At 44.9% G+C, this 23788-nt stretch overlaps 2 protein-coding genes and 1 long non-coding RNA gene across 8 annotated transcripts; 1 reads left to right on the forward strand and 2 right to left on the reverse strand.

The window, feature by feature from the left end:
- Positions 1-74: 74 nt before the first annotated feature.
- Positions 75-16456, reverse strand: RAB5B (RAB5B, member RAS oncogene family). Of its 2 annotated transcripts, none has more exons than XM_058742435.1 (6): positions 16347-16456; positions 6009-6271; positions 4526-4677; positions 4012-4134; positions 3100-3193; positions 75-2761 (listed from the first exon to the last, which is right to left on the reverse strand). In XM_058742435.1, exons 2-6 carry the CDS (start codon positions 6169-6171, stop codon positions 2646-2648), a joined length of 648 nt encoding a protein of 215 aa, XP_058598418.1. In that variant the 5' UTR covers positions 6172-6271; positions 16347-16456; the 3' UTR covers positions 75-2645. The 2 variants fall into 2 exon arrangements, with proteins under 2 accessions (XP_058598418.1, XP_058598419.1); XM_058742436.1 differs by lacking the exon at positions 16347-16456 and adding an exon at positions 7131-7252.
- On the forward strand, positions 4596-7353 carry LOC131519411 (uncharacterized). Of its 2 annotated transcripts, none has more exons than XR_009265616.1 (3): positions 4596-4708; positions 5900-6000; positions 7250-7353. It is a non-coding gene; the product is annotated as an uncharacterized LOC131519411 (long non-coding RNA). The 2 variants fall into 2 exon arrangements; XR_009265617.1 differs by lacking the exon at positions 7250-7353 and adding an exon at positions 6421-6640.
- Positions 16457-17671: 1215 nt separating the features above from the next.
- On the reverse strand, positions 17672-23240 carry CDK2 (cyclin dependent kinase 2). 4 transcript variants are annotated; one of them, XM_058742430.1, is made up of 8 exons: positions 22898-23240; positions 22110-22187; positions 21885-22005; positions 21050-21220; positions 20471-20572; positions 19658-19801; positions 19151-19354; positions 17672-18871 (listed from the first exon to the last, which is right to left on the reverse strand). In XM_058742430.1, exons 1-8 carry the CDS (start codon positions 23011-23013, stop codon positions 18767-18769), a joined length of 1041 nt encoding a protein of 346 aa, XP_058598413.1. In that variant the 5' UTR covers positions 23014-23240; the 3' UTR covers positions 17672-18766. The 4 variants fall into 4 exon arrangements, with proteins under 4 accessions (XP_058598413.1, XP_058598416.1, XP_058598414.1 ...); XM_058742433.1 differs by having other exon boundaries at positions 22110-22292; positions 22898-23001; XM_058742431.1 differs by lacking the exon at positions 19658-19801 and having other exon boundaries at positions 22898-23239.
- Between the last annotated feature and the right edge of the window lie 548 nt (positions 23241-23788).

Raw genomic sequence — 23788 nt, forward strand, 5'->3', positions numbered from 1 at the left:
TCTAGTATCAAATAGCAAAAGAAAAAAAAAAAAGAAAAAAGAAAGAAAAAAGAAAAAAAGAAGCAACACTCCAATACACTTTTCTTTTTTTTTTTTTTTTTCCTTTTTTACTTACATTAAATACATCGGTAAATCAGCAGTCGCATTCTGTTACCACGATTGTTATGTTGGGAGAGGAAGAAAAGGGAAAAAAGGCAAATGCTTTCTTAGAAGAAAAAAAAAAAGGACACCCCCCCCACCCCCACCTAAAAAAAAACCAACTGATCAGAAGGGAAGAAAAAAAATGAAGAGCTGGGAAATAAAAACTAAGATCCCCAAGCCCAAGAAAGCTCAAAGGAAAGCAGAAGAACTGGTAGGAAGTAGAAGGAAAGCAGCAGATAGGCCTAAAAGCTAAGGCCAATCCTGTTCCTAAGGGGGCTGGGGAGGGGAGAAAAAGCCTGGAGAAATGGTTTCCCAGCCCCAAGGCAATGAACCACTTCACTCCCATTCCAGGGGGAAAGATGCACAGAGAAAAAAAAACAAACAAAAAAACCCTTCATTTCTAAGGAATTTAAGAGAGCGATCCTAGTTCTTCCACTTATAAGGATGCACTGGGTGCTTTGGGGGGCTAGTGGGTGCTGGGAAAGGAAGAGAAAAATATATGTGTTTCAGGGCCACGGGAACTAAGGCTGCCCCTGGAAAAGGAAGGGAATTGAGGCCTAAGTGGAAGAACCTAAGCTGGGTCCTTCGGAATCTCAGCTTCAAGGATTTCTCAGCTGCTCTGGGACAGAGGGCAGTCTGCAAATCAAAGGGTAGAAAGGTTCCAATCCTAGGTCACTGTGACCTTTCCTATCTTACTTCCCCCAATTTTCCCAAAATTCTGGGCTGGAACAAGAAGGAGTTTAGAGCTCTCTCTTGCCTTGATGGCTTCACAAAGATATGCTAGAACACCGGATGAGAGAGGCCAAGAAGAGTGGCTAGAGATTTAGAAGGGACCAACATCCTCTGGTGACGTGAGACAGCTGTGATGGACCTTCAGTGGCAGTTGTTCCCTGTCCACAGGAACAGGTGTTATGATTTGAGGGGTCCACAAGTAGGCCTGTGGTATTAACTTCTAGTGGTACATGGATTAAACCACTGGCTGGGGGTGAGTATGAGGATAAGAATTGAGGGACTAAATGGAAGATACTAACAAAGGAGAAAAGAAACAGGGCCTGATTGATGGGAGGTGGAGGACAGAACAGACTGTACAATGGGAATAAAGATCATACCTATTTACAGGGAAGTAGAAAAGACACAGTAATGGTTGGATCAAATTGAATGTGAACCCTAGGAAAGGATAGAAAACTCCTCCCTCCTGCCTGACACCCCTCTTCACTCCCATACAATGGCCTAGGCTATCCCGAGACCACTCTCCAGTTGCTCAGTTAATTCCCCAGGAAAGGCAAACCTATACTTGAAAGCTAGGTTGGCAAGAATATAGGTTAAGAGTCAGAGCTGGAGGAAGCAAGCAATGGAGACTGGACTTGAGTAGCTGCCACTGGTCCTGTTCTCTACAGCCCCTCCCCAAACCTCATATATATACTACCTTGGGTTCCATTTAATTAAAAAGGTGAGAGGGCAGGTAAATCAATCAAAACCCCCATAAAACAAGTATCCCAACTGAACTACCACCAATTAAAGTGCAAACTGCAGGGGAATATAGTGGCTGGGGCTGAGGCCATCTAAAGGCCAGAGAAAAAAATGCATATGTATAAATCAGAGGATGGGATTCAGAAACTGGTCCCTCCTCTAATTAGATCACAGCAGAGCCAAAGATGCAGGCAACCAGTGAAGATTCTTTGGAGGACTCTGGGGTCCAGAGTCTCCCCCACTATGGGGGAGAAGCTACCTAAGAGGCTGGGTGAGGGGGAAATCAGGCCTTGGAACAGTTCCAGAGCCACAGGTGACACTGCATCTCCACCTCCTCTACCTCTGCCCAGTTAGCTAACAACACAACTCCCACCTGGTACCCGAGAGCTTGCCTTCCCGTTCTCATCTCTACCTAGAAACACCCTCCACAAGGCCAACTCATGGAGACTGCAGTGCTTTCAAATACGAGAAACTCCAACCAAATAAAAACAAAAAGGAAAGGTTTCCTTACTCCCTCCCGTTCTGAGCCTTACTCTCCCCCAGGGCCCTTTAATGTGACTGAACTGGAAACCTCCTTCCTCAGTTCCTGGGTTCACCACCTTCTCCATCCTGGGGAGAGGAGGAAAAGGGGACCAAGAACAGGGATTGACCAAAAGCAGAAGGGGAAGGGGCAGGAGACAAAAAAATGTTTTCTGGAAAAATGAGGAGGAGGAGGAGGAGGAGGAGGAGGAAAGATAAGTAGGTCACTGTCTTGCACCTATAATACAAAGTGAAGAAAGTTTGTTTTGGAAGGTAAGTCCTGGGGGATCTGACCCCCAAGCCCCAGAGTAGGGGTAGGAGGCCAGTGGCAACAGCTGCCTGGTGTTGGTTGCTGAAGCGTTAAAAAGTGCCATGACGGAGCTGTCAGGAGGCAGCCCTTGGGAGCCAGGGCTCAGTGTGCTGTTACCGTAGGGGCTGTGTGCTGAGGGGTGGGGATGGAGGTTATTTCTTAGCTCTCGTGCTAGCTCCATACTTGTTTGCTGCTAGCCACCCCCTCAGTTGCTACAACACTGGCTCTTGTTCTGCTGGGACTGCTCATGGAGATCCACACCCCGGCTTCGGCCTGCTGCACCCCCCAGATTCTGGGGTTCGCTCTTTGGCAGCTTCTTAGCTAGAGATAAAAAGAGAAGGGAAAAAAGTATGGTAGATTTTACTCATCTCTCCAAAAAGACTATTGGGTGGGGGAGTGATATGGGGAAAGGGGAAATGTGAGAGATTAAAAGAATGTTTTGAAGAGGGGAAGGTTCACTTTTGTAAACTACATTAAAGATGTGGGGGGATGGGGGCTAAAGCTGTAGCCAAAGGATGGAAGTCATAATGGAAAGTTATTTCCATACCTAAAGTTTTCACAGGAGGAGACACTCCCCTCTGTCTTTATGACTTGGGCTAGTGATCTTGCCAAGAGGCAAGGCAAAAAGACAGGAAGACCCCAGGCTGTTCTGACCTTACCTATTGCCAGGAAGAGATCATTCACGTTCATAGCTGTCTTGGCTGAAGTCTCCATAAACAATAAGCTGTTGTCATCTGCATACGCCTGGGCCTCCTGCAAGGGGTGGGTATACTGGTACTCAGAATGTAAGACAGGAACAAGTACTGTCTTTCCACTTCCATGTAGCACCAGAGCTAGGTAGTATCCTAGGTTTAATTGCCCTCTGAGCCAGCTGGCTCTGGACTCATATTTTGGTGACGACTTCCTCAAGGATAACTCATGGTCTAGACCATTTAATCCAACAAGCAGGTATCAGGAATCTTGATAATGAGGGAGAAGGTAAATTGGTTGGGGGCTTTTAGGTTGTGACACTTGAATAGTCCCTTACCTCAAATTCACCTGCTCCCTCTTTCCTGTTTTCACATTGATACCCCTATAGCTGGTACTCCCCTACCCCTCTGCTCTAAAGTTTTTTTCTGGGGCGCCTGGGTGGCGCAGTCGGTTAAGCGTCCGACTTCAGCCAGGTCACGATCTCGCGGTCCGTGAGTTCGAGCCCCGCGTCAGGCTCTGGGCTGATGGCTCGGAGCCTGGAGCCTGTTTCCGACTCTGTGTCTCCCTCTCTCTCTGCCCCTCCCCTGTTCATGCTCTGTCTCTCTCTGTCCCAGAAATAAATAAAAAACGTTGAAAAAAAAAAAAAAAATTTAAAAAAAAAAAATAAAAATAAAAAAAAAAATAAAGTTTTTTTCTGACTCCTCTAAAATCTCCTGGCTGTCATTAGGGTCACAGTATTGTTGTATTTAGCCTGGTGTGGAACTGGGGAATGGAGATGATAAATGTCCTCAGATGAGGTTTTCAGAGAGGGCAGGTTTGGGGACTAAAGATCCCAAGTACAGAGGGAGTGTGTTACAGAGGGATTCTATGGGCCAACTTACTTCATACTCCACCATGCGCTTATTGGCCAGGTCAGCTTTGTTCCCCGCCAGGGCAATAACGATGCTAGGACTGGCCTGTCGCTGTAGTTCCTTTACCCATGTCTTCGCTCGAGCGAAGGTTTCCTAGGAAAACATGAGGAAGAGAAGGTAGGCTAGAATGACTGCCAATCTAGGCCCATCACCTTCTTTTTTTTTAACTTAAGATTTTATTAAGTAATTTCTATACCCAACGTGGGACTTGAACCCACAAGCCCAAGATCAAGAGTCACATGCTCCACCAACTGAGCCAGCCAGGTGCCCCAGGCCCATCACCTTCAAAACCCTGTCTCAAAACTCACCTCTTCTAGGCAACCTTCCCTCACTGAAACCACTTGTGTCATTACCTCTGTCTTACCAGCATTTGGGAGTAGAATTTATACTCTTATTTTATTTTGCCATTTCAAGAACTTGTTTTTTCTTCCCCACCTAATTTAATTCCTATTAATAAAAGCAAGAAACTTCACAGCCCACTTACCTGATTAGTAATGTCATAAACCACAATGGCAGCTTGGGCACCTCTGTAGTACATGGGGGCCAAGCTATGGTATCGCTCCTGCCCAGCTGTGTCCCAAATCTCAAACTTGACTGTTGTGTCATCTAGACAAACAGACTGGGTAAGGAAGGCCGCTGTGGATGAGAGAATGGAGGGGAAGAAGTTGTAAGTAGGAGGATCAATGGGAAAATCCCAGCCCCCTTCATAATATCTCCATTCTCAGTCTAAGACCAGTTACCAACCAGGTCATTCAGCTAAGGAAAAGGTTTAGAGTTCCTCTCCTTATGTATAGGTCTTAGAACCAGGATTAAGACTGCCCTTGGCTAAGTCCTTCCTGCCAGAAGTTCCTCTAAGTAGTGGGGCACATAAGCTATGAATGTTAGAGAGGAGCTGACACTTATCTCTCTTCTAACCAAAATAGAGGAATAAGGGATAATGACAGAAAATAAGTTTCAAATAAAGGTCACATCAATAATTAATTAGAAGATTTTAAAGACTGATGACAGATCCCACTATTAGCAATATAATTTGGCTGTTACTTTTTTATATAATCTTCTGCTGGTCCAAGAACACTGCATTTCCAAGGTTACTAATAAAAGTAGGGAAGGTGTAACATGGGAGTTCTCATAAAAGATCTTTTACTTGGGGCGCCTGGGTGGCGCAGTCGGTTGGGCGTCCGACTTCAGCCAGGTCACGATCTCGCGGTCCGTGAGTTCGAGCCCCGCGTCAGGCTCTGGGCTGATGGCTCGGAGCCTGGAGCCTGTTTCCGATTCTGTGTCTCCCTCTCTCTCTGCCCCTCCCCCGTTCATGCTATGTCTCTCTCTGTCCCAAAAATAAATAAAAAACGTTGAAAAAAAAAAATTAAAAAAAAAAAAAAAAAAAAAAGATCTTTTACTGAATTACCGCCCTTGGGAGTAGTAGAAGGGAGAAGGTAGCAAAGGTGGGAAAGGCAGATGTCTTTTATCTTTTATATTTAGTTCCAGCCTCTTCTACAGAGCTTTTCCAAACATACATGTCTACACCTCCACCAAATTCACCCTACTTCCCATACTGATCAGTACATCTAGGGCAGGGCCCAAGCATGACAGGATAAAAATGTTCCCCGAGTGATTCTGATGTACACTTTTGATTATGAATCACTGCTTTAAGCCAACCCTGCTCAAGATGACACTCAACTAAACTTCAATTGGATTAAGAGGAAAGTGAGAGGAAGAAGACAAACAGATTAAAAAAAAATTAGTGATTTTCTTGGTGTGCAAAGGTCAACCTTTCTAATTTTCTTCTAGGAAGCAAGAGGACAAACATATATCTATTTTTTGCCATTATGACAATTTTTTTTTCTTCTGTTTTATAAAGGATTTCCGTTCCAGAGAGCTAAAAAGGGCAGCTCCACAATCAGGTCTCTAGATCTCCCTTCAAAAAGCCTCACTACACACTGAACCTCCTCTTTCCCTGAGGTACTCACCTCCAATGGTGCTCTCCTGGTACTCATGAAACTGCCCTTTGACAAAACGTAATACCAGACTAGACTTCCCCACTGCAGATTCACCCAGCAGGACCAATTTGAACTGGCATATTTTGCTGGCCTGGGGCTGCCCATTGGGCCTGGCTGTGCTTCTGCTAGTCATGGCTAGATTATCCGAGTGGGAAAGGGTGGAGGGAGGGGGGATGCCACAAAGCGGCAAAGGGGGAAGGGGGAAGGGGAGGGGACTTCAGGCTTCAACAGTCCTGCAAGAAAAAAAAAGTGGGTAAAATTAAACACCGGGCCATTGCTGCTGCAATCAGTTTTAGAGAAAAGATAAATCTCCTAATTTCTTTGCTCCTATGAGGACTTAATAATTAAAATCAACCCAATTAACCCCATCAACCCCACGGAGAGGGTCCCAGGTGGCTGACACTCAGTGGTAAGAATGCGGAACAATAAAATAAAAATTGCATCGGAAGTGGAGTCTGCCCTACTACATAATCTCCAACTGCTAAGGGAGCTGAAATGGAGAGACTGAAAATGGTATGAAATAAGTTTATTTCCCATTACTTTTCCACCAGATCTTCAAACAGCAAATTGATCAATTTTTAGTTGGCCCGAAGAACACCCAAATCTACCCACAAGTACCGTAGACCCCCAGTATCTCCTTGGTATCCCTGGTGCTGTCCTTCCCCTCACCCCCATCTTTTTTCTAGCTTTCAAAATGAGAGATGCACTCTAGGGGTGTGGGATGAGTCACCCCTCCCTAGGAGCAGAGGGGTAGCTTCTGGGTCCATATCCTTCATACACAACCAGTCTTCTTGATGTTTCTGAAACTCTAACCAGGGTCCATTTGCCAGAGAAATCTGTCCCTTTATCATTTCTGGTCAAAGGTGAGTAGAGAAATAGACCATAGACAACTAACAAACCGCATTCAGGATCAACTCTTTCTTTTTGCTTCTGCCACCTCTCTGAGTCTGAGAATCTACCATGTCTAAGAATCAGTAGGCTTGACCTCTCAACTTGCAGCTGTCTTCCTGGTGCCTAGGGATTAGATTACTCTCCACACTAAACGGGCCTAACAGCTGTAGCCCTCCAAATTTGAAGCAGAGAAAGGTGTACCTTTTGACACAAGCAGGAGTCTCCAGAGGATGATGCAGGGATAAGTTTTCAAGCGATAAACATTTGATGAAAAGAAACTGAACCACCTTTTTTTTTTTTTTTTTTTTTAACCTCCCAAGGAGCTTGGAAAGCTGGTCGTAGAAGAGGAGACAGAGACAGAAGTGGAGACTTCTGAGAGTCTAATCATCCAAACCTGAATATATTTCATCATTCTGATTCTGAGGGGAAAGGAACTATAAGATTCAAAGGTGTTAGCATGATTAGAATATGCAAAACTTCTGTCCAAAACCTAAGCATTACTTTGGTTGTACTTTGTTCAAATTAATCTTTCTGTTCTCCAAGGCTGATTCTAATAACTCCATAAACATACTTTATGGCACGTGGGGAAACATTATTTTGTCACTATAGCAAGATGCTTTGGAGTCAAATCAGCGTTAACAATCTGTAATTCTAGTAAAGATAGAATAAAGATAGTAAAGAGAAAAATTATACAGGAGGCAGTGCAGAGGAACAAAGACTATGAAGTCTAATTCACTGGGTTTATTTTACAGTTTTGCTTACTACCTGTGAAGCTTTGGACAGATTACTAAATCTATCTGTGCATTTCCTTCATCTGTAAAATGGGATAATAGTTTATGGGCTGCATAAAGCTGTTGTGAGGACTGAGATAACACAAATAAGTATTGACAGGGGCATCTGGGTGGCTCAGTTGGTTAAACTTCTGACTCTTTGATTTCAGCTCAGGTCATCATCTCATGGTTGTGAGATTGAGCCCTGCCTTGGGCTCCATGCTCAGTGTGGATCCTGCTCGGGATTCTTTCTCCCTCTTTCTCTGCCCCTCCCCAGCATGCGCATGTTCTCTCTCAAAATGAATAAACTTAAAAAATAAATATGCGGCAAAAAGTGCTTCATAATTAAACCACTAATCATTTTTTTTTTGAGTGTGCATGTGTGAGCTGGGGAGGGAGAGAGGAGAAAGAATCTCAAGCAGGCTTCACATCCAGTGTGGAGCAAAAGCTTGACATTCTATCTCTGGACCCCGAGATAATGACCTGTGCTGAAATCGAGTTGGATGCTTAACCGACTGAGCCATCCAGGCACTCCTCATTATTAACGACATCAAGAAATTTCTCTGAGCCTTTCCTTCCACCTTTATAAAATGGAAAAAACACCTAACTCACAGAGTAGCAATAAAGATTAAGGAAAAGATATATTTAGCATAGTGCTAAAAAATAAGTATTGTTGGGGAGTCTGGGCAGCTCTGTCGGTTAAGCATCCAACTCCTGGTTTTGGCTCAGGTTGTGATCTCAGTCATGAAATCGACCCCCCCCCCCCTTTCTGCCCCTCTTCTGTTCGCACTCTCTCTTTCAAAATAAATAAACTTGAGGAAAAAAAAGTAAGTATTATTTAGTGGCCCTGATTTACAGAAAAGATCAATGAGAACTCCAAAAAGTCCCAAAGTAGACTAGATTAAGACAGAGGAATGTAAGAAATTACTCTGATTCTACTGGGTATTTTATATACCCCAGGCCAGTGAGTCCTACGAATCCAGATACACACAGGCTATTTTGTGGTGTTTTCAGTGGTTCATGAGGAAATGGTAAAAATAAAGACGATATAGCAAGTTTTTCATAAAGCTAAATTTATTCAATTTAAAAGAATATTCTCTGTAACAAGACTTCTAACTTCTTACTTTCTTAGTATCAATTTCCTCTGAAAGGTAAATATGTATTATATAGAAAAACCTCTAACACCTGTTGTTAAAAAGTTGTAGTACAAAACACATGGTTGGATCCTACATATGTAAAACAAAATTCTGCATATAAAACATTTTGGAAGAATACATACAAATTTGTTAACAATTTTGTTACCTCTCTCTGAGGAGAGTAGGATTGAGGAGGGTGTTATGTGAAGGACTTAAGAGGTTTTCATTCTACCAAATTCTTTTTTTTTTTTAAAGAGGAAATATATATTTTTTAATTATATTTTTAGGAAGCATATTTTTTAAAAGCTTTCTAAATAACTGTTTTAATGCTTTAAAAATATAATGGTGTTGATTGGCAATAGTAAGACTTCTAAATACCAGTATGTGGGAAAACAAAAACTCTCAAATTTAAATTAATTGGTCCACAAAATCCTAAATTCTGGGATCCAGTACTCCAAGAATCAGTATTAATTAGGTTCTTAGTCACTAGTCACATGCTTTAGCTCTTTTTCAAACTGGGGGTTGTAAACCAATAATGACCTTAAAATCACTTGTGAATCATGATCAGTATATTAAAAAAAAGGGGGGGGGGAGTGCCTGGGTGGTTCAGTTGGTTGAGCATCTGACTCTTGATTTTGCCTCAGGTCGTGACTTCGTGGTTCAAGAGTTTAAGCCCCATCCATGTCAGACTCTGTGCTAACAGTGTGGAGGCTGCTTGGGATTCTCTTTCTCCTCTCTCTCTCAAAATAAATAAATAAATGTTAAAAAAAAATTTTTTTAAAGAAAAAAATAACAAGTATGTTGCAAATAAGAATCATTTTGTGAAAATGTTTCACTTTATGTACACACATTGAATTATGATGTAAAATGTTTTATTAGGAGTCATGATTAAAAAAAAAAAGTTTAAAAAACTGCTCTGGAGAGGCCTGACAAGGAAGGAGGGGTTAATAAGGATGGGAGGAAGTCTAGTCTCTCGCCAGCCTATAGGTTATGGTTACTGTTATAAAACTTCTAGATGAAATTAAGATGAGGGCTGACTATAGCTCTCCAGGGGTCAGAGGATTCTTCAACCCTGCTACTGAAGTTATGACACAATTATGAAAATGGGGAGTCAAATTAGACAGGGGCAGTCCCGTGTAGTGCTGGTAACGGCTTTGGAATCAAGCAAGGTTGGGTTTTACACTCTGCTTTGCCAGTTATAATCCACTGTGATCTTATGCTACTCCCTTTGCCTTTCTGAGCCCTGGCTTCCTTATCTATAAGGATCTTTGGGGAGGGAGGGGGTTGGAAAAAGTAGTAAAGAGTGAAATTTGAATTCACTTCCAAAGTTCTGGGTACATTTAAGAAATTCCTGGGGTGCCTGGGTGGCTTAGTCAGTTAAGCATCCAATTTCGGCTCAGGTCATGATCTCATGGTTCATGGGTTCAAGCCCTGTGTCAAGGCTCTGTGCTGACAGCTCAGAGCCTGGAGCCTGCTTCAGATTCTGTGTCTCCCTCTCTCTCTGACCCTCCCCTGCTTGCGCTCTGTCTCTCTCTCTCTCAAGAATAAACATTAAAAAAAAGAAATTTCTTTCCCTTAGAGTTTCTTAGAATCTGTGAGGAATGATTTTTAAAAACATATTTGTGTGGCACTTCATATACACTGTTTCATAAGAAAAGATAGGCCATTATAACTCTACACTTTAGAACAGAAAACAGATGACACAATAGGAAAAAACAGATGATAAGCTGATCAAGTTTCCTTTAGGTGACATACATATGCTATATTCTTTAAGACACAACAGGAAAAGTTACTAGATTCTTTGACTTATTTGCTCACCTTTTCTTTCTTTCCTTTTCCTTCCTTCCTTCCTTTCTTTCTTAAAGTAAGCTCTACATCCAAGATGGGTTGAACTCACAACCCCAAGATCAAGAGTTGCATGCTCTACCCGCTGAGCCACCCAGGTGCCCCAATTATTTGCTTACATTTTCAACTATTTCAAAGCATGTGATCTAAGGGGCAGAACACTAAGCCTCAATGTTACTACTTTACAAGGAGAAAACATGGGAGTTAGAATGGACTGAATTTTCATAGGCACATGGCTCTAGGCCTGGGAAAATAGTAGTAGGGAGTAGGGGAAATGTGGAGATAGGAAAGTCACAAGCACATTCAGATTGCAAAACCCTTGTTACCCCCACAGACAAATCAGCAAACTTTCTTGCTACTAAGCAACCTCGGATTGTCACAGATTAGAAACTAGTGGGTTAGAAAAAACTACCTCCTACCCGATGTGTCACCTCAATAATATGTCTTACCTTCCCTGTTCACAGTAATTGATGGGCTGCCCATCACTGTGCCTTGATCTTCAACCCCAACATGTATATAAGGCTATTATGTTTTTTATGCAATAGCTAGACTTTCAAAAGATCAGGGGTACAGATGTGAAGTAATATACATAAGATTCAAATGATTCCTAGTGGTGACTTTTTTTTTTTTCCTAAGAGTTGACAGTAGGCAAATGATCCGTTCAAAGACAAAACATAAACCACTGCCACCCAGCCAAGTGGTGTGATGATTACCTTCAAACCTGAGGCAAAAAAAGGGAGGACAAGGAAGTTATTCTTCCCTTCAACCCTTTCAGATTGGGAGAGAAAAAATCAGATTTAACTTCCCTTAGAAGTGCAGCTCCACAAAAATGGTTTATCAAATGACCAATGACTAGGGAGGACTGAGGTTTGACCATGGCATCAGCCCACTGGGGAGGGGAAGGTGGAGGATGAAGGGGTCCGTTCATTAGTTTGGGTAGCTCCCCTAAACGCTCAGGAAAAGTATGCATAGGAAAGGTTTCTCAGTTTGCTGGTTCCAGCAGAGCAAGACTCTATTCTTCAGCCCCCCTTCCACTTGGTATCTTTGAGTGTCTGAGCCAAACACATTATGAAGCCTCTAGAAGACTATCACCTATTAACAGAGACTAACTTCCAGATACATTGCCACTGAAGTCTAGCCCACACTCAAATGTCAGTCCCATAAGGTCAGTTTGCCAGATAAGAGGCAGTCTAGAGGTCTAGTCCAGTCTCTGTATTTTACAGGTAAGGTAACTGAGGCACATAATATTAATCAACTTGCCAGGTGTTACCATACAGACAGCTAAATCTCCTTTTGGTAAGTACTCCAAGTCATGTACTCTTGCTAGTAGTATACCACTATACCTCTTAAGGAAGCAGGAGATGCTAACTCTGAATTGAACCCTGAAGAGGGCACCAGGACTGGATCAAGAGCTTAGATTGGATAGTTTCTGCCTCTATTCAGTTTAGATAAGTACTTCCTTTGGGACTAAAACCAGGTAGACAGACCCAGGACTTCCCTGAGAACTAGAATCCAATTCTATATTCTTCTAACAGAACAATTCACTCATTACCATGCCTCTCTAGAAGGTCTTGACCAACCCTGCCAGGAAGGCTGAAATAGAAATGATTTAATGGAATAAATGATAGGGAAAGAGTGGTAACTTTTACAAGGGTCTGTGTGCTGGGGACTAATGTAAGAGATTTAATGATTAGGGAAGATAGGACAAAAGCCAGTGAATACCTTCAACTCTCAACTTCTTTTAGACCCCAAATTACTAAAATCTTGAACTGAGAGTTCTACTACTTGGCTCAGCTCTTTCATTGTGTTGACCAATGTTAATTAATGAGTCACTGTCTTAAATGAGAGAGTCCTTCCACTTCCCCCCACTCTCCCTTCTATGTCCCTAAGAGGTAAAAAGCATACTTATCTCTTATCAGTATGGTAGTACAAACTCTATTGACCTAGGAAAGATTTGGAATGTCCTTCCCCACTTTGTGAGACCAGTAAACTCGTAATTTATTTTTTAAGGCCAAGCTTAAATGTCACCTTCTCTGTGAGATACCTTCTCACCCAGCAGAATTCATCAGTTTCCTCTGGGGTCCCCTAGAATTACGACGGTATTTCTATCACAGCATTTATTACATTATATGAGTTAATTGTGTGTGTTTGTTCTGCTGAACTATCAACCTCTCAAAAAGTGTTCCTATTTTTTTTTATGTCATTTTGACTTTCTAGCACAATGCCTGGTTCCTAGTAGGTGTTCATTAAATGCTCTCTAAATTAATTAAGGCTAAAGCAGTCCTGCTTTCCTCCATCTATTCTTCCCCTTTTTGTGCCACCTGGATAGCTTCTTACTCAGTTCCATTTGGGAATGTTTTTAATAGTCCTCAGAATACCAATTCTTTCCCTGGCCTCTTTGTGATCTCCCTTGGATGGAGGGCCCCCTTGAGACCCAGCCCACAAAGTACTGTTGCAACTCACATGGGCTAACTGCTTTTCCTGTCACCCGTTACTATGCTCAGATGGCCTAATCACACCCAATATGTGGCCCTCCCACCTTAACACTGAAGCAACTGTGGCTTAAAACAAGTTCCCTGAGTTTTCAGTTAAGGTTAAGTGTTCAAAAAACTTTGGGTCATTATCTCTATTAATTCCTGAACTTGAGAAACACAAGTTAAAAAAACAAAAAACAAAAAAACCCACCATCACACCACCACAGTTAGAGGACATTCTGAAAAGGTATCCACTGCCCCTAAACCAAAGCTACAGCCTGGCTCAGAAATCTGCATACACTTTGCCCACCTGGTTGGCTTCTTTCTAAGCTCAGTTACTGTTCAATGACTAATTCTTTCCTAAAACACTCTTGGGAAGTGGGAGTGTACTGTGCAGGGTTTTAAGGTATCCTTCCTCCTTGAGGGCTGTTGCATTTCCTTATTTTGAGTTTACTGTCTTACACTTTGGTTACTTTCCAATCTGAAATGTTTTAGGATTAGGGAGCAGCCTACACACTTGCTTCTCCTAACTTATATATCCTCAGAAGTCAAATTCGTATCAATGCATACAAATAAGCAAACTACAGAAAAGCAATCCTTGCTCCTGGGCAAGGTGAGAGTTAGAAGATAGGAGGTATGACTTGAAGGACAATGGGAAAGCCCTCTTCTCCAAATACATTTTTATAATTCTGGATCTGTGTCAGATTGTTTCTTGAAGGTAGACTTGGATTAAAAAGAAGGTGGAAAAGACAAAAAAAAAAAAAAAGTCTAGAAGAAAGGGACACGATACCACCAGGATGTAGAAAATGGCAAAGCCTGTAGAGGATTAAAACACACACATAGACACATATCCACACAATTTTCTCTAGGACTGGCTTTGCAGAAGGAAAAGAAAAACTCCTGGGGGACATAATTGAAGTTTGTGAGGGCACTGTACAAAGGCTGGGCACATTAGAGGGCTTCTAGAGCCAGTAAGAACAAATTCAATTAATAAGGTGGTAGTATGAAATGTCCTAGCTGTACTGAGGTTTAGAGGAAAACCAATTTCAAATCCAGAGAAACTTGAGAGCTTCTCACATCACTACAGAAAGACAGATACAGGGGCCCCTTAGGAGAGCCATTGTCTTCTTTTGGGTTAATGAAAAGATATTCAATGAATGTCTGAACACGCAGAGGCCATGAACCAGAAGACGGAGGTCTCAAATTCCTCACTTTAGCAAAGATGCCAATAATTCTCCCAAACAAAAAGATTTACCTCAATGCTTCTTTCCTGCCCATAAAAAAAGTATTGGCCATCTATTTGGGCATTTCCTAGGATACCTAATGCACAACTGGGGGATGCTGGGGGGGGGGGGGGGGGAGGTGCGGTGCTCTGTGTGTTTTAAGGTGAGGAGGAATAACCCAAAGTATAGCTCTCTGCTTGTGTGAATTTGATAGAAGACAAAATGATCTGTGAAAGGAGCACAATAAATAAGAGAGTATCATTCCAGAAGAGAAAACTGGAAAGAATGAGAGACCAGAGTTTAGTGGGAACATGAAAACAGAATTGCCTTTGGTGGCACATCCCCCAAAGTAAGATTAGTCTGATCTGTTGTCTCTTATCTCTGACCTTTCTGGATAAAATGAGTGAAGTATGTGTGTGAAGATTTACACTTTTTACACTTCTGTACAGCCTGAATATTTAAAAATATGTACATATTACTTGTGTAATTAAGAAGAAATATAATCATAAAATATATTTGTATAAGAGGGTAAAAGGAGGAAGTATAAGGGAAAATCCAATAAACTCCAACTATAGGGGACTAAAGAGATCAGAAGACCATTAAAAATATATGGGGGGGGGGGGTGGAGAATGTGATTCCTGTGCCTTAGTAATCCATCTTTTTCTCTACTCACCCGTTCCTCATATGCCTCACTGTTTGACCCAACTTTTACCTGGGCTCCTGAAGAAGTAGACAAAGAATAGGGGTGATGCCAACCTTCTGGAATGGAATTTCTCACTCTTCCTCAAATCCCTTCCTCAGTGATATCACCTCATATTTCCAGGCTTGTTCCACCTAACCATTACCTGCCTGGGAAATACCCAAGTTGAAGTCCCATAAAAGTTTCACCAACTATGGTCAGAAGATCTGTGGCTGGGGATCTCTTAAGCCCCTTTCCAGGGCGGATAATACAATCGCTGATCCCCTGCTTGTAGGTCAGAGATACTATAACCACCATAGATCAGATTATTAAGTGAGAACAAACACCCCCCAAATCCAACTTCTTACTTCTTAGACAGCATTGCACCCTAACCCAGCTGAGGTTGGTAAGAAGAAACACAGACTGCACCTTAAACAAGTTGAAGCCAAGGAAAAGTGTAGGGAACAGTTGGAACAGCCAACAGTCACATTTATTTTTTTTTTTTTTTAACTTTTGTCTTCATTCGCTACCCCGGGAGTACCAAAAAACTTCGAGTCACCACAACTCACCACTAAGAGGAACAAAAGAGTGGGTCCTTTCAAGACCCAGATCCTCCAGTCCACCCATGAGCATTCCCAGAAGCTCCCATAAATGATACCAGGCCCTGCTTCCACTTCTCCAACTAGTCTTCTAGATTAGAAAAGCTTTCCTCCTTTGCCTCAGTTCTCCCTCAATGAACCCAAATCCCTCTCAGCTCAATTCAGAGCACCCTAGTTATTTTCATAATAGCCACTTTCCCTGAAGAGAATGCCCCTTACCCAACTAAGATGCCTTCTCAGGCCCTTCCAACTAGACAGCTCGAAAGCCTCAGCCCCGGTTATTCTCGCGGCCCGGGCGTCTGGTTTGACCCCTCCGCACCTCCCGGCAAATGGGCTTACCTCACCCGTTGCCCCGTCCCTTTCCCCCAGCTCCTCCCTCCTCAGAGCTGCTCAATGAGGCCTGCCCCTGCCCTCACACAGCCCCGGGCCTCCCGCGCCGGCCCTCGGCCCCCGCAGGCCGCCAACACAACCCGGCCGCCTCCCGGCCTCACCAACTTCGGGCTCCCAGCCCGCCCGGCCCCCTCCTCAGCGCCCCCATTAGGCCTGCCGGGGCCCGGCCCCCTGCTCCCCTCTCCAGTGGGCCGCCCTGACCCCTCGCTGAGGTCCAGACCCGCCTCTGCTCTCAGGCCAGTCCGCTCTCCTCTCCTGGGCGCCTCCGCCCCTGCCCTTGTGGGCTCCATCAGCCCGGTACCTGGGGCTCCGTCTCCCCCGTCGGGCCCAAGCCTGTGTCGAACAGACAAACAGCTGCAGCTCAACCAAACCTCCTGCCCCTCCTCCTCCTCCTCCTCCTCCTCCTCCTCGCCTTGGGGTGGGGGCCCCAGCCAATAGCACGATTACCCGCCTACCACCAAGGGTGGGCGATGTATGCACTAATCCGCCAATCCTCTGGAGAAAGGCGGGCCTCTTCCGGCGCCGTCACCAACGGGTACCAGCGAGGGACTGGACAGGCGGGGCTCCGGACCAATATAGAGAGGGAAACCTCGAAGATGGACGAAGTGAGGAGCCAGTAAAGAGCTAGCTTTCTGAGACAGGGGGCGGTGCACTGCTGACAGGCGTACATATCAACCAATAACATCTCGACGCCCTCATGACCCCGCCTTCTGACTCATAAACATCTAATCAGGTGAGTGATGGAGGCGGGTCCAAGTGAAGATTTAACCAGTACTGGGAAAATTCGGAACTTGAATGGCAGGCAAGGCGGGTTGAAAGTAGCCTTAGGAAGGCCGCTACTGACCTTCGCCCCTCCCCCCGAATTTGGCGGGGGCTGACTCTGGCTCCCCGCCCTTTATGACAAATTGGCGGCGTAAAGAGAAATATCTCACCTAAGGACCCGGAGTCCGGGAATTAAAATATAGCTCACGTCGGTGCGTCCTCCTTTTTGTGGGACCCCAGAAGACAGGAATTTTGCGGGTGGCTTGTGCCGGCGGTCTGAGATGTTTTTTGGTGGGGTTGAGACAGTGGCAACTCCCAACAAGTGGTAGCTTGGGGGGACGTTAGCCCCCTTAATGATTTTTCATACAGACGATTTATATATTCTGAACTATATGTAAATGTGATTAAAGTATCTTTAGAAAACTGTGATACGCAACAAAAAGGAAAAACGACGAGCTTACTGGGAAATGCAGTGTCAAGGCGAATTCCCACGGAGCCCACTTCCAACCACATGCTGCTCCTAAGTCCCTCCTAAACCTCAAATCCAGGAACTGCCGCCCTGTGTGTACATGTGTGTGGTAGGGGATGATTCAGGTTCGTGGGGAAAATGAAGTAGGCTTCCATTAACCTGGCCTTAAAATGGGGCAGTAATTCCCATTTTGTCCACCCTGGGCACTATCCCAATTGCATAATAGAAGCTAAACTGGGGTGATGGGGTGAGGTGGATAGCCCTGCACAGAGATTAGGAAGAGGGGAGCTCTGAAACCAACTATCACATATACACATTCATATTCTCTCTCACACATCATTCTTTGTGTAAATAAATACACCTAAGTAAAGGAGGAAAGAGATGAACTATAAAACTAGGAACTTTTGTTTTTAATGAATCACAAACTAAATTACAAATAATGTTAATAGCATGAACACTCGAAGACAAGAGGTGGGAGAAGGGAGACAAACATCAAAAAAAGAAAAAAAATACTTTTTTTAAAACATTTGCATTACAAAACCCCAAGGTGCACATGGCAACAAATCCACCCATTCCCACTTAAAAAACACTATAACCTGAAATATAAATATAATTGTTCATCCTTCTTTTAAAGAAAAAAATTTTCCCAATGCCCTCGCTCAGTCACAGCCCTAAAAAAGTGTCAGCATTTTCAAAATGATGTCTAAACCCTAACTTCCACTCCTATGGGGGTAGCCTTCAGAGGAAGATAGGACCTGGCATGTGAAGAACCAAGAGTCTTAAAAGGAAGAGAAAAATTCAGACAACTTTTACTTGCCCCATAAGGCCACGGTGAAGTATAATCCCTGTCCTAGAGCCTCCCAGATACCTCTTGCCCATAGTTGGGACAGATAGAGGGACTAGGGGCAATTGTTTCTACTGCAGTCTCATCAAGACTGCAGAGACTGGGAGTCTTGAGTCTCCCAGACTGTTAGGTGAGATGAAACACTAAAATTAGGGTATAAACTGGTTGGATCTATTTTTTAACCTAATTCTTTAAAACAGGCCCCTCCCTCTGTTTTGTTTTGCTTGGTTTTCTAAAGTCCCAACTTAGGTTCTCTGCTATCAGTTGACCTTATAAACGCAGTGGCCGAGCGAGGCTTGGGGTGTCTGTCATCCCGAACACAGGAAATAATAATTTTCAGGGCTTTCAGAGATTGGGATGGCAAGCCCTATGTGGAGGGCAGTCTTTTCTTTTCTTTTTAAATACCAGCCCTCCTCAGCAATGACTAAGAAGAGGGGGAGAGGGTGGTGGAGGGACTTAAGTGCATCTAATACTGAAGTTTCCTTTCATTTTCACCTATTTCTCTTCTCCACCCCTTATATCCTCAGAGTTGGCTGGCTAAGAGGGGGAGGTGTTAAGGCAGCCAGACAAGATCAGAGGGCAAATAGCCCAGGGCCAAGGCAGATCAGGCCCCCACTGGAGGAGAGGGTGAGACTGGGGTAGGACATCAGAGTCGAAGGTGGGGCACTGGCTTGGTCACATCCTGGAAGAAAGGGTGAGCCAGAGCTGCCTTTGCCGAAATCCGCTTGTTGGGGTCGTAGTGCAGCATTTGCTGGAGGGAAAGATGTATGCTGACTTCAGTGATGTGACATTGGACTAAATGGGCAGCAGGTGTTCCGAGAAATCAGGAAAGCAGAATTCCTTTTACCCAAGCAGGGTTCCCAATTCCCTCTTCCCAAATCTGAATGGGTGTGCCAACAGGGAGAGAGAAGCAGGGACTAAGGAAATGCCAAGACCCAGAGTCCAGGGTCTCATCCTTCCTACATCCTGGAAAAAAACCTGCCCTGGGGGAGTAAATGAGAGGAAATGGGTGCCCACTCCCAACTCTCACCGACAGCAAGCTCCGTCCATCTTCATCCAAGGGAGGAACAACTTTGCTAAAATCTTGCCGGGCCCACTTGGGGAAACTCGGCTTATAATCAGGCATAGAAGTAACTCCTGGCCAAACCACTTCATCTGGGGTCCCCAGAGTCCGGAAGATCCGGAAGAGTTGGTCGATTTCGGAATCTCCAGGAAATAGGGCTCGGCGGGTCACCTGAAAATGGGTAAAGAGAAAAGGCCAAGACCCGCACTGATGTCAGTCAAAGCTGCTCCCTGTGCACCGGAGGTTCCCACAGGCAGTGGAAGGTCAGGAGGGCCCCATGACTCCCTCCCCAGGGCCTTTCATGGGGTCAGTCACACAGAGCCTGAGACAATGAAGTCCCTTCATCTGTCTCCTCGCCCCCTCCTTCCTTCCCCCAACCATGCCTTTGCAGATCCCCAAGGCTGGGTGGGGCTGGGAGGGGGTGAATGTCTGGGGTGCCACTGACATGTAGCAAAGGGATCCCAAGCCACTCACGGGGTGTGGGGTAGACACTGCGGTCATCCCCCCTCCTTGTGATGCAGCCACTTCTAGATAGGAGCACAGCGGGCAGAGACTGTGTCTTCCATTTCTTCTGTGTTCCCCACAGCACCTAGCATGGTGCTGGGTACACACTAGGTGCTTAACAAATATTTTTTGATGAATTGAGAGAGGAATATGGGCAATTGTAAGGTAATGTACTGGGGGATAAATGCACATTTTATATATAGGTTAATGGTCTCCAAGCCCCCAGTTACAACCCAGATAAAGGACCATAAAACAAATTGCTGATTTGATTTGAAAACTCAGCCCACTCCACTGTTACATTAAAGATAATGAGAGCTCCCAGAAAAGTCTGGGCCTCAGGGATCTTTCAAACTGAAAAGCCAGACGTTGGGGAGGACATGATTTAAGCCTGCAGTTTAAATAAAAGTATGAATAAGTGAACATAGTTGACTTCACCATAATCCTGGAACCCTACAAGAAGGTCTACAGGCCAAATGAAGGAGGCACTAAATTGGTACTCATTCTCCCAGGTATATGCAAACTAAAAACAGCTGCAGAAATAATTTCGCTCAATTTGGGTATAAGAGATGTGTATTGGATGCTAAGGCTGTTTGAGGATATACTAACATTGTGGTTGACATCAGGGACAACAGTCCTATCCTTTCCCCCTACCCACCTTGGTGCTACTCTAGAGAAGGAACCCTGTGATAATATAGAACGGCCATGAGTCTAGGCCAAGAAACAGTTCTGTTGTTCTTGAATGTGGGGGAGTGAGCTGGGTGGAACTCGGGCTTGCCTCCGTACCATCTCAGCAAAGATGCAGCCCAGGCTCCAGATATCTACAGCTGTGGAGTAGTACTTGCAGCCCAGAAGGATTTCAGGTGCTCGGTACCACAGGGTCACCACCTGGGGACAAGAGCAGGAAGGGGAAGGGCGGTGCGTGGGGCATAGTGATTCCCGTATCTCAGCTCTTCAGTGTTACTCTGCTAACTCTCAGCCTGTTAACAAGCAGCCTCTCTCCCTCCATCTTTCCCATCTTTCTGACTTCCCCTAAGTATAGATGAGTACATACAACTTCTTAGACCAGAGTTAGTCTCTGGGGACCATATTTTCTGAACCCAGAATTTACAACCTTCCTGGAAAACTTGAGAAAAGTGCTCATAATTTTAATAGTGTGCCATCCAGCTCTCCTGGCTTGGCATCTATCAAAGCCCAGTTCCCCACAACTGGAACTTGGTACATACTCTAAAACCTCTTGGAGTGCCAGAGATACTTTCCATGTAGTGAGAGAGAAACCGCTGGCCAGAGATGTTTAAAATTTTGTGAATGTTCTTGTTAACACCTCCCAGGAAGTTCAGAGAAGAAATGCAGAGAGGGTCTCACCTCATGGGTGTAAGTACGAACAGGTACTCCAAAGGCTCTGGCTAGTCCAAAGTCTGCTAGCTTGATGGCCCCCTCTGCGTTGATAAGCAGATTCTGAGGTTTGAGGTCTCGGTGCAGAACCCGATGAGAATGGCAGAAGGCTAGGCCCTGGAGCAGCTGGAACAGATAGCTCTGACAAAGGAGAGAGAGAAAACTTTCTCTACCACAGTGAGCTACTAGGATCTGCTCTGTGCCTGCAAAGCTCTACCAAAGCCTTTTACTATATTAGATTATAATTACATGTTTATAAACTGTATCTCCCATTGGACTATCAGTCTAGTGAAGATAAGGACCAGGTCTTCTTCTTCAGTTTTGCATCTCTTTTCCATATCCTGTACCTAATACATTGAAGGTGTTCAATAAATGTGCATTGAATAAACATTTGTTGAGAGATTGAAAATAACTCGGGGAGTAGAGAACCCAGCCCTAAAACAGACAACAGAAACTCACTGGCTATTTCTCCTACCAAACAGGTGGAAGGGCTTCTTGGAGGAACCTACCAAGTGCCCTCAAGTCCCATTTATCTGAGTTTCATCTGACCTTCCACCTGAGCTATGAAGTTGACTCACTAGAGTTTCAACTTCTTTGATTCTCCTACCCAGCCCTAGGGTTAATAAGCATAATGAGCAGTGGGAGAGCCACAAAAGAAAGGGGTGTGTGTGTTGTGTCTGTGTGTGCAGGGGGATGAGGGCTGGGAAGGAAGCCAAGATCACAAATCATCACTCAGTCTGCACTGCCTGCTTTCAGTCCCCCCAAAACATGCCCATGCTGGGGAGGAGTTAATGAGAAGGATTACCTTGATGAGGGGAAGAGGAATGCCAGTCAAAGCAGAGGCATCCATGAATTTCTTCAGATCCTGGTGCAGAAACTCAAAAACTAGGTAGAGTTTGTTTTCTGTGTGGATGACATCCAGCAGCCTAGGGAAGGGAGGTCCAGGAATGGAGGTGAGGAAGAATAATACCCAGGCTACACAGACAAGAACACCTCCTTTACTGTCAGAACACCTCCCAGATATACTTACTTGACAATGTTAGGGTGGTTAAGCTCCTTAAGCAGAGAAATCTCTCGTATGGCAGTACTGGGTACACCCTCTGTCTCACTTGGAGAGGTGGAGAAAGCAGAGATAGGAATGTGGTTACAAACACTCCTTTTCCCCCAGCTCAGTCATTCTTTTCTTCCCAATGAGACACCACCCCAGCATCCCCTAGGGAAGTGAGAGAAGAGAAAGGGTGCTGTAGGAGTTAATTCGCCTTTGGACAGGGGATATATTAAGGTCATTATTCTTCTTTTCCCAGCGGTAGGTAAGTAAAGCCTCCTGGTGGAGGTAAAGAAGAGAGAAGGAAACAGGGAAAAAAATAGTAGTAGCAGCACCCAGCCTCCCTAGAAGGGCCAGTGAGGTTCAACTGCCATTCTTTTGAAAGAGGTAGAGAATTCTAAGATGAGGGTAGGGTTGGGGCAGTCAGGAGGACTCTTCATTCAGAAAGGTGCTCTTCACTGGTTCCCACAAAACCCAACTCCACGGGGAGTCCTGGACCCCATCTCAGAGGCCTCCTTCCTCTTTCTGAGTCTTTCTGATTGCACATTTGGGGGCATCCCTCGACTTTGGGGAGGAAGTTTCCCATATATTCTAAGTGCCCTACACTCTCCACCGGGAAACCCATCGCTGTCCTCCAACCCACCTCTCCACTTAAAGAGAAGTCCCTCCCTGCCACCTTCCGGTCCTTGGACTGCTACCCGCCTGTTGGGGTGGGGGCAGGGGGCACTCAAGGAGCTCCCGAGTTAGGAGTCCCGGGTACAGAGGCCACTCACGTGTCCAGACGGATTTTTTTAAGCGCCACCACTTCTCCCGTCACCTTGTTTTTGGCTTTGTACACAACTCCGTACGTGCCCTCTCCGATCTTTTCCACTTTTTGGAAGTTCTCCATGAAGCGCTAGCGAGTCGGGTCAGCCCGGCCCTGGAGCGGGGGCCTGGGAAACCTGCAAAAGGCGGGCCCCGACTCTCGGGGGGTGGAGGAGGGGAAAACCGCGCCCAGCTCCGCAGCCCCAGGTCGGGATGGAACGCAGTGTATTTCTCGCTCTTGTCAATTTGTCCAACTTGAAACAATGTTGCCGCCTCCCCTCCAGTTCCCTACCGCCACCAGAGGCCCCGCCCCTCCTTCCCGCGTTTCCCTAGCTCCGCCCCCGGCCCTTCCTATTGGTTAACGTCAGAGCGGCGGGGGGCGAGCCCAGCGCGCCTAGCTGCAGCAAATGACCCCACCTCACGCAAGTTTATTAACGAGGATACTTAAGACAAGTTTCTGCCTCTGTGGGGAAGCAAAATGTCTTTTTCCAAGTACCTGATTTGGACTCGCGTTTCCTACCTGTGTCCTGAATCTGTAGGGATTTCCTGATCTCTAATTCGCCGTTTCACCACCTGTAGGGAAAATGTGTCTCTCCCTAAGATTAAATTCCACCTGGCCCAGGGAGCCTCCTTTGAAAAGCAGGAAACTGGGAATCTCATTGTACGGGTTTTCTGGGCCCCGGAGATGCAGTTGCCTCCGCCCTCTGTCTATTCTATACTCTCTCTTTTGGGATGCAGGGTCTTTGTTTTTTTTGAAAGATTTCCTGATTTGATTAAAAAAACAAAAACAGATTGATTCACTCTCCTATGGTGAATCGTATGTGTTAGGTACATGTTATGCACCTGCCCTTCAGTCAATT

Source organism: Neofelis nebulosa, chromosome 8 (assembly GCF_028018385.1).
Source record: "Neofelis nebulosa isolate mNeoNeb1 chromosome 8, mNeoNeb1.pri, whole genome shotgun sequence".
In the NCBI taxonomy this organism is placed as follows: domain Eukaryota; kingdom Metazoa; phylum Chordata; class Mammalia; order Carnivora; family Felidae; genus Neofelis; species Neofelis nebulosa.

What these genes read in the sequence shown, in the direction of transcription:
- RAB5B (XM_058742435.1), bottom strand. Translation starts at nt 6,171, where the DNA reads ATGACTAGCAGAAGCACAGCCAGGCCCAATGGGCAGCCCCAGGCCAGC. An exon ending in CCAGGAGAGCACCATTGGAG is followed by an intron (nt 4,678 to 6,008) that starts GTGAGTACCTCA and finishes TCTCATCCACAG; the next exon opens with CGGCCTTCCTTACCCAGTCT. An exon ending in TGATCTCTTCCTGGCAATAG is followed by an intron (nt 2,762 to 3,099) that starts GTAAGGTCAGAA and finishes TTTTATCTCTAG; the next exon opens with CTAAGAAGCTGCCAAAGAGC.
- CDK2 (XM_058742430.1), bottom strand. Translation starts at nt 23,013, where the DNA reads ATGGAGAACTTCCAAAAAGTGGAAAAGATCGGAGAGGGCACGTACGGA. An exon ending in AACCACCCTAACATTGTCAA is followed by an intron (nt 22,006 to 22,109) that starts GTAAGTATATCT and finishes TCCCTTCCCTAG; the next exon opens with GCTGCTGGATGTCATCCACA. An exon ending in TTCGTACTTACACCCATGAG is followed by an intron (nt 20,573 to 21,049) that starts GTGAGACCCTCT and finishes TCTTGTCCCCAG; the next exon opens with GTGGTGACCCTGTGGTACCG.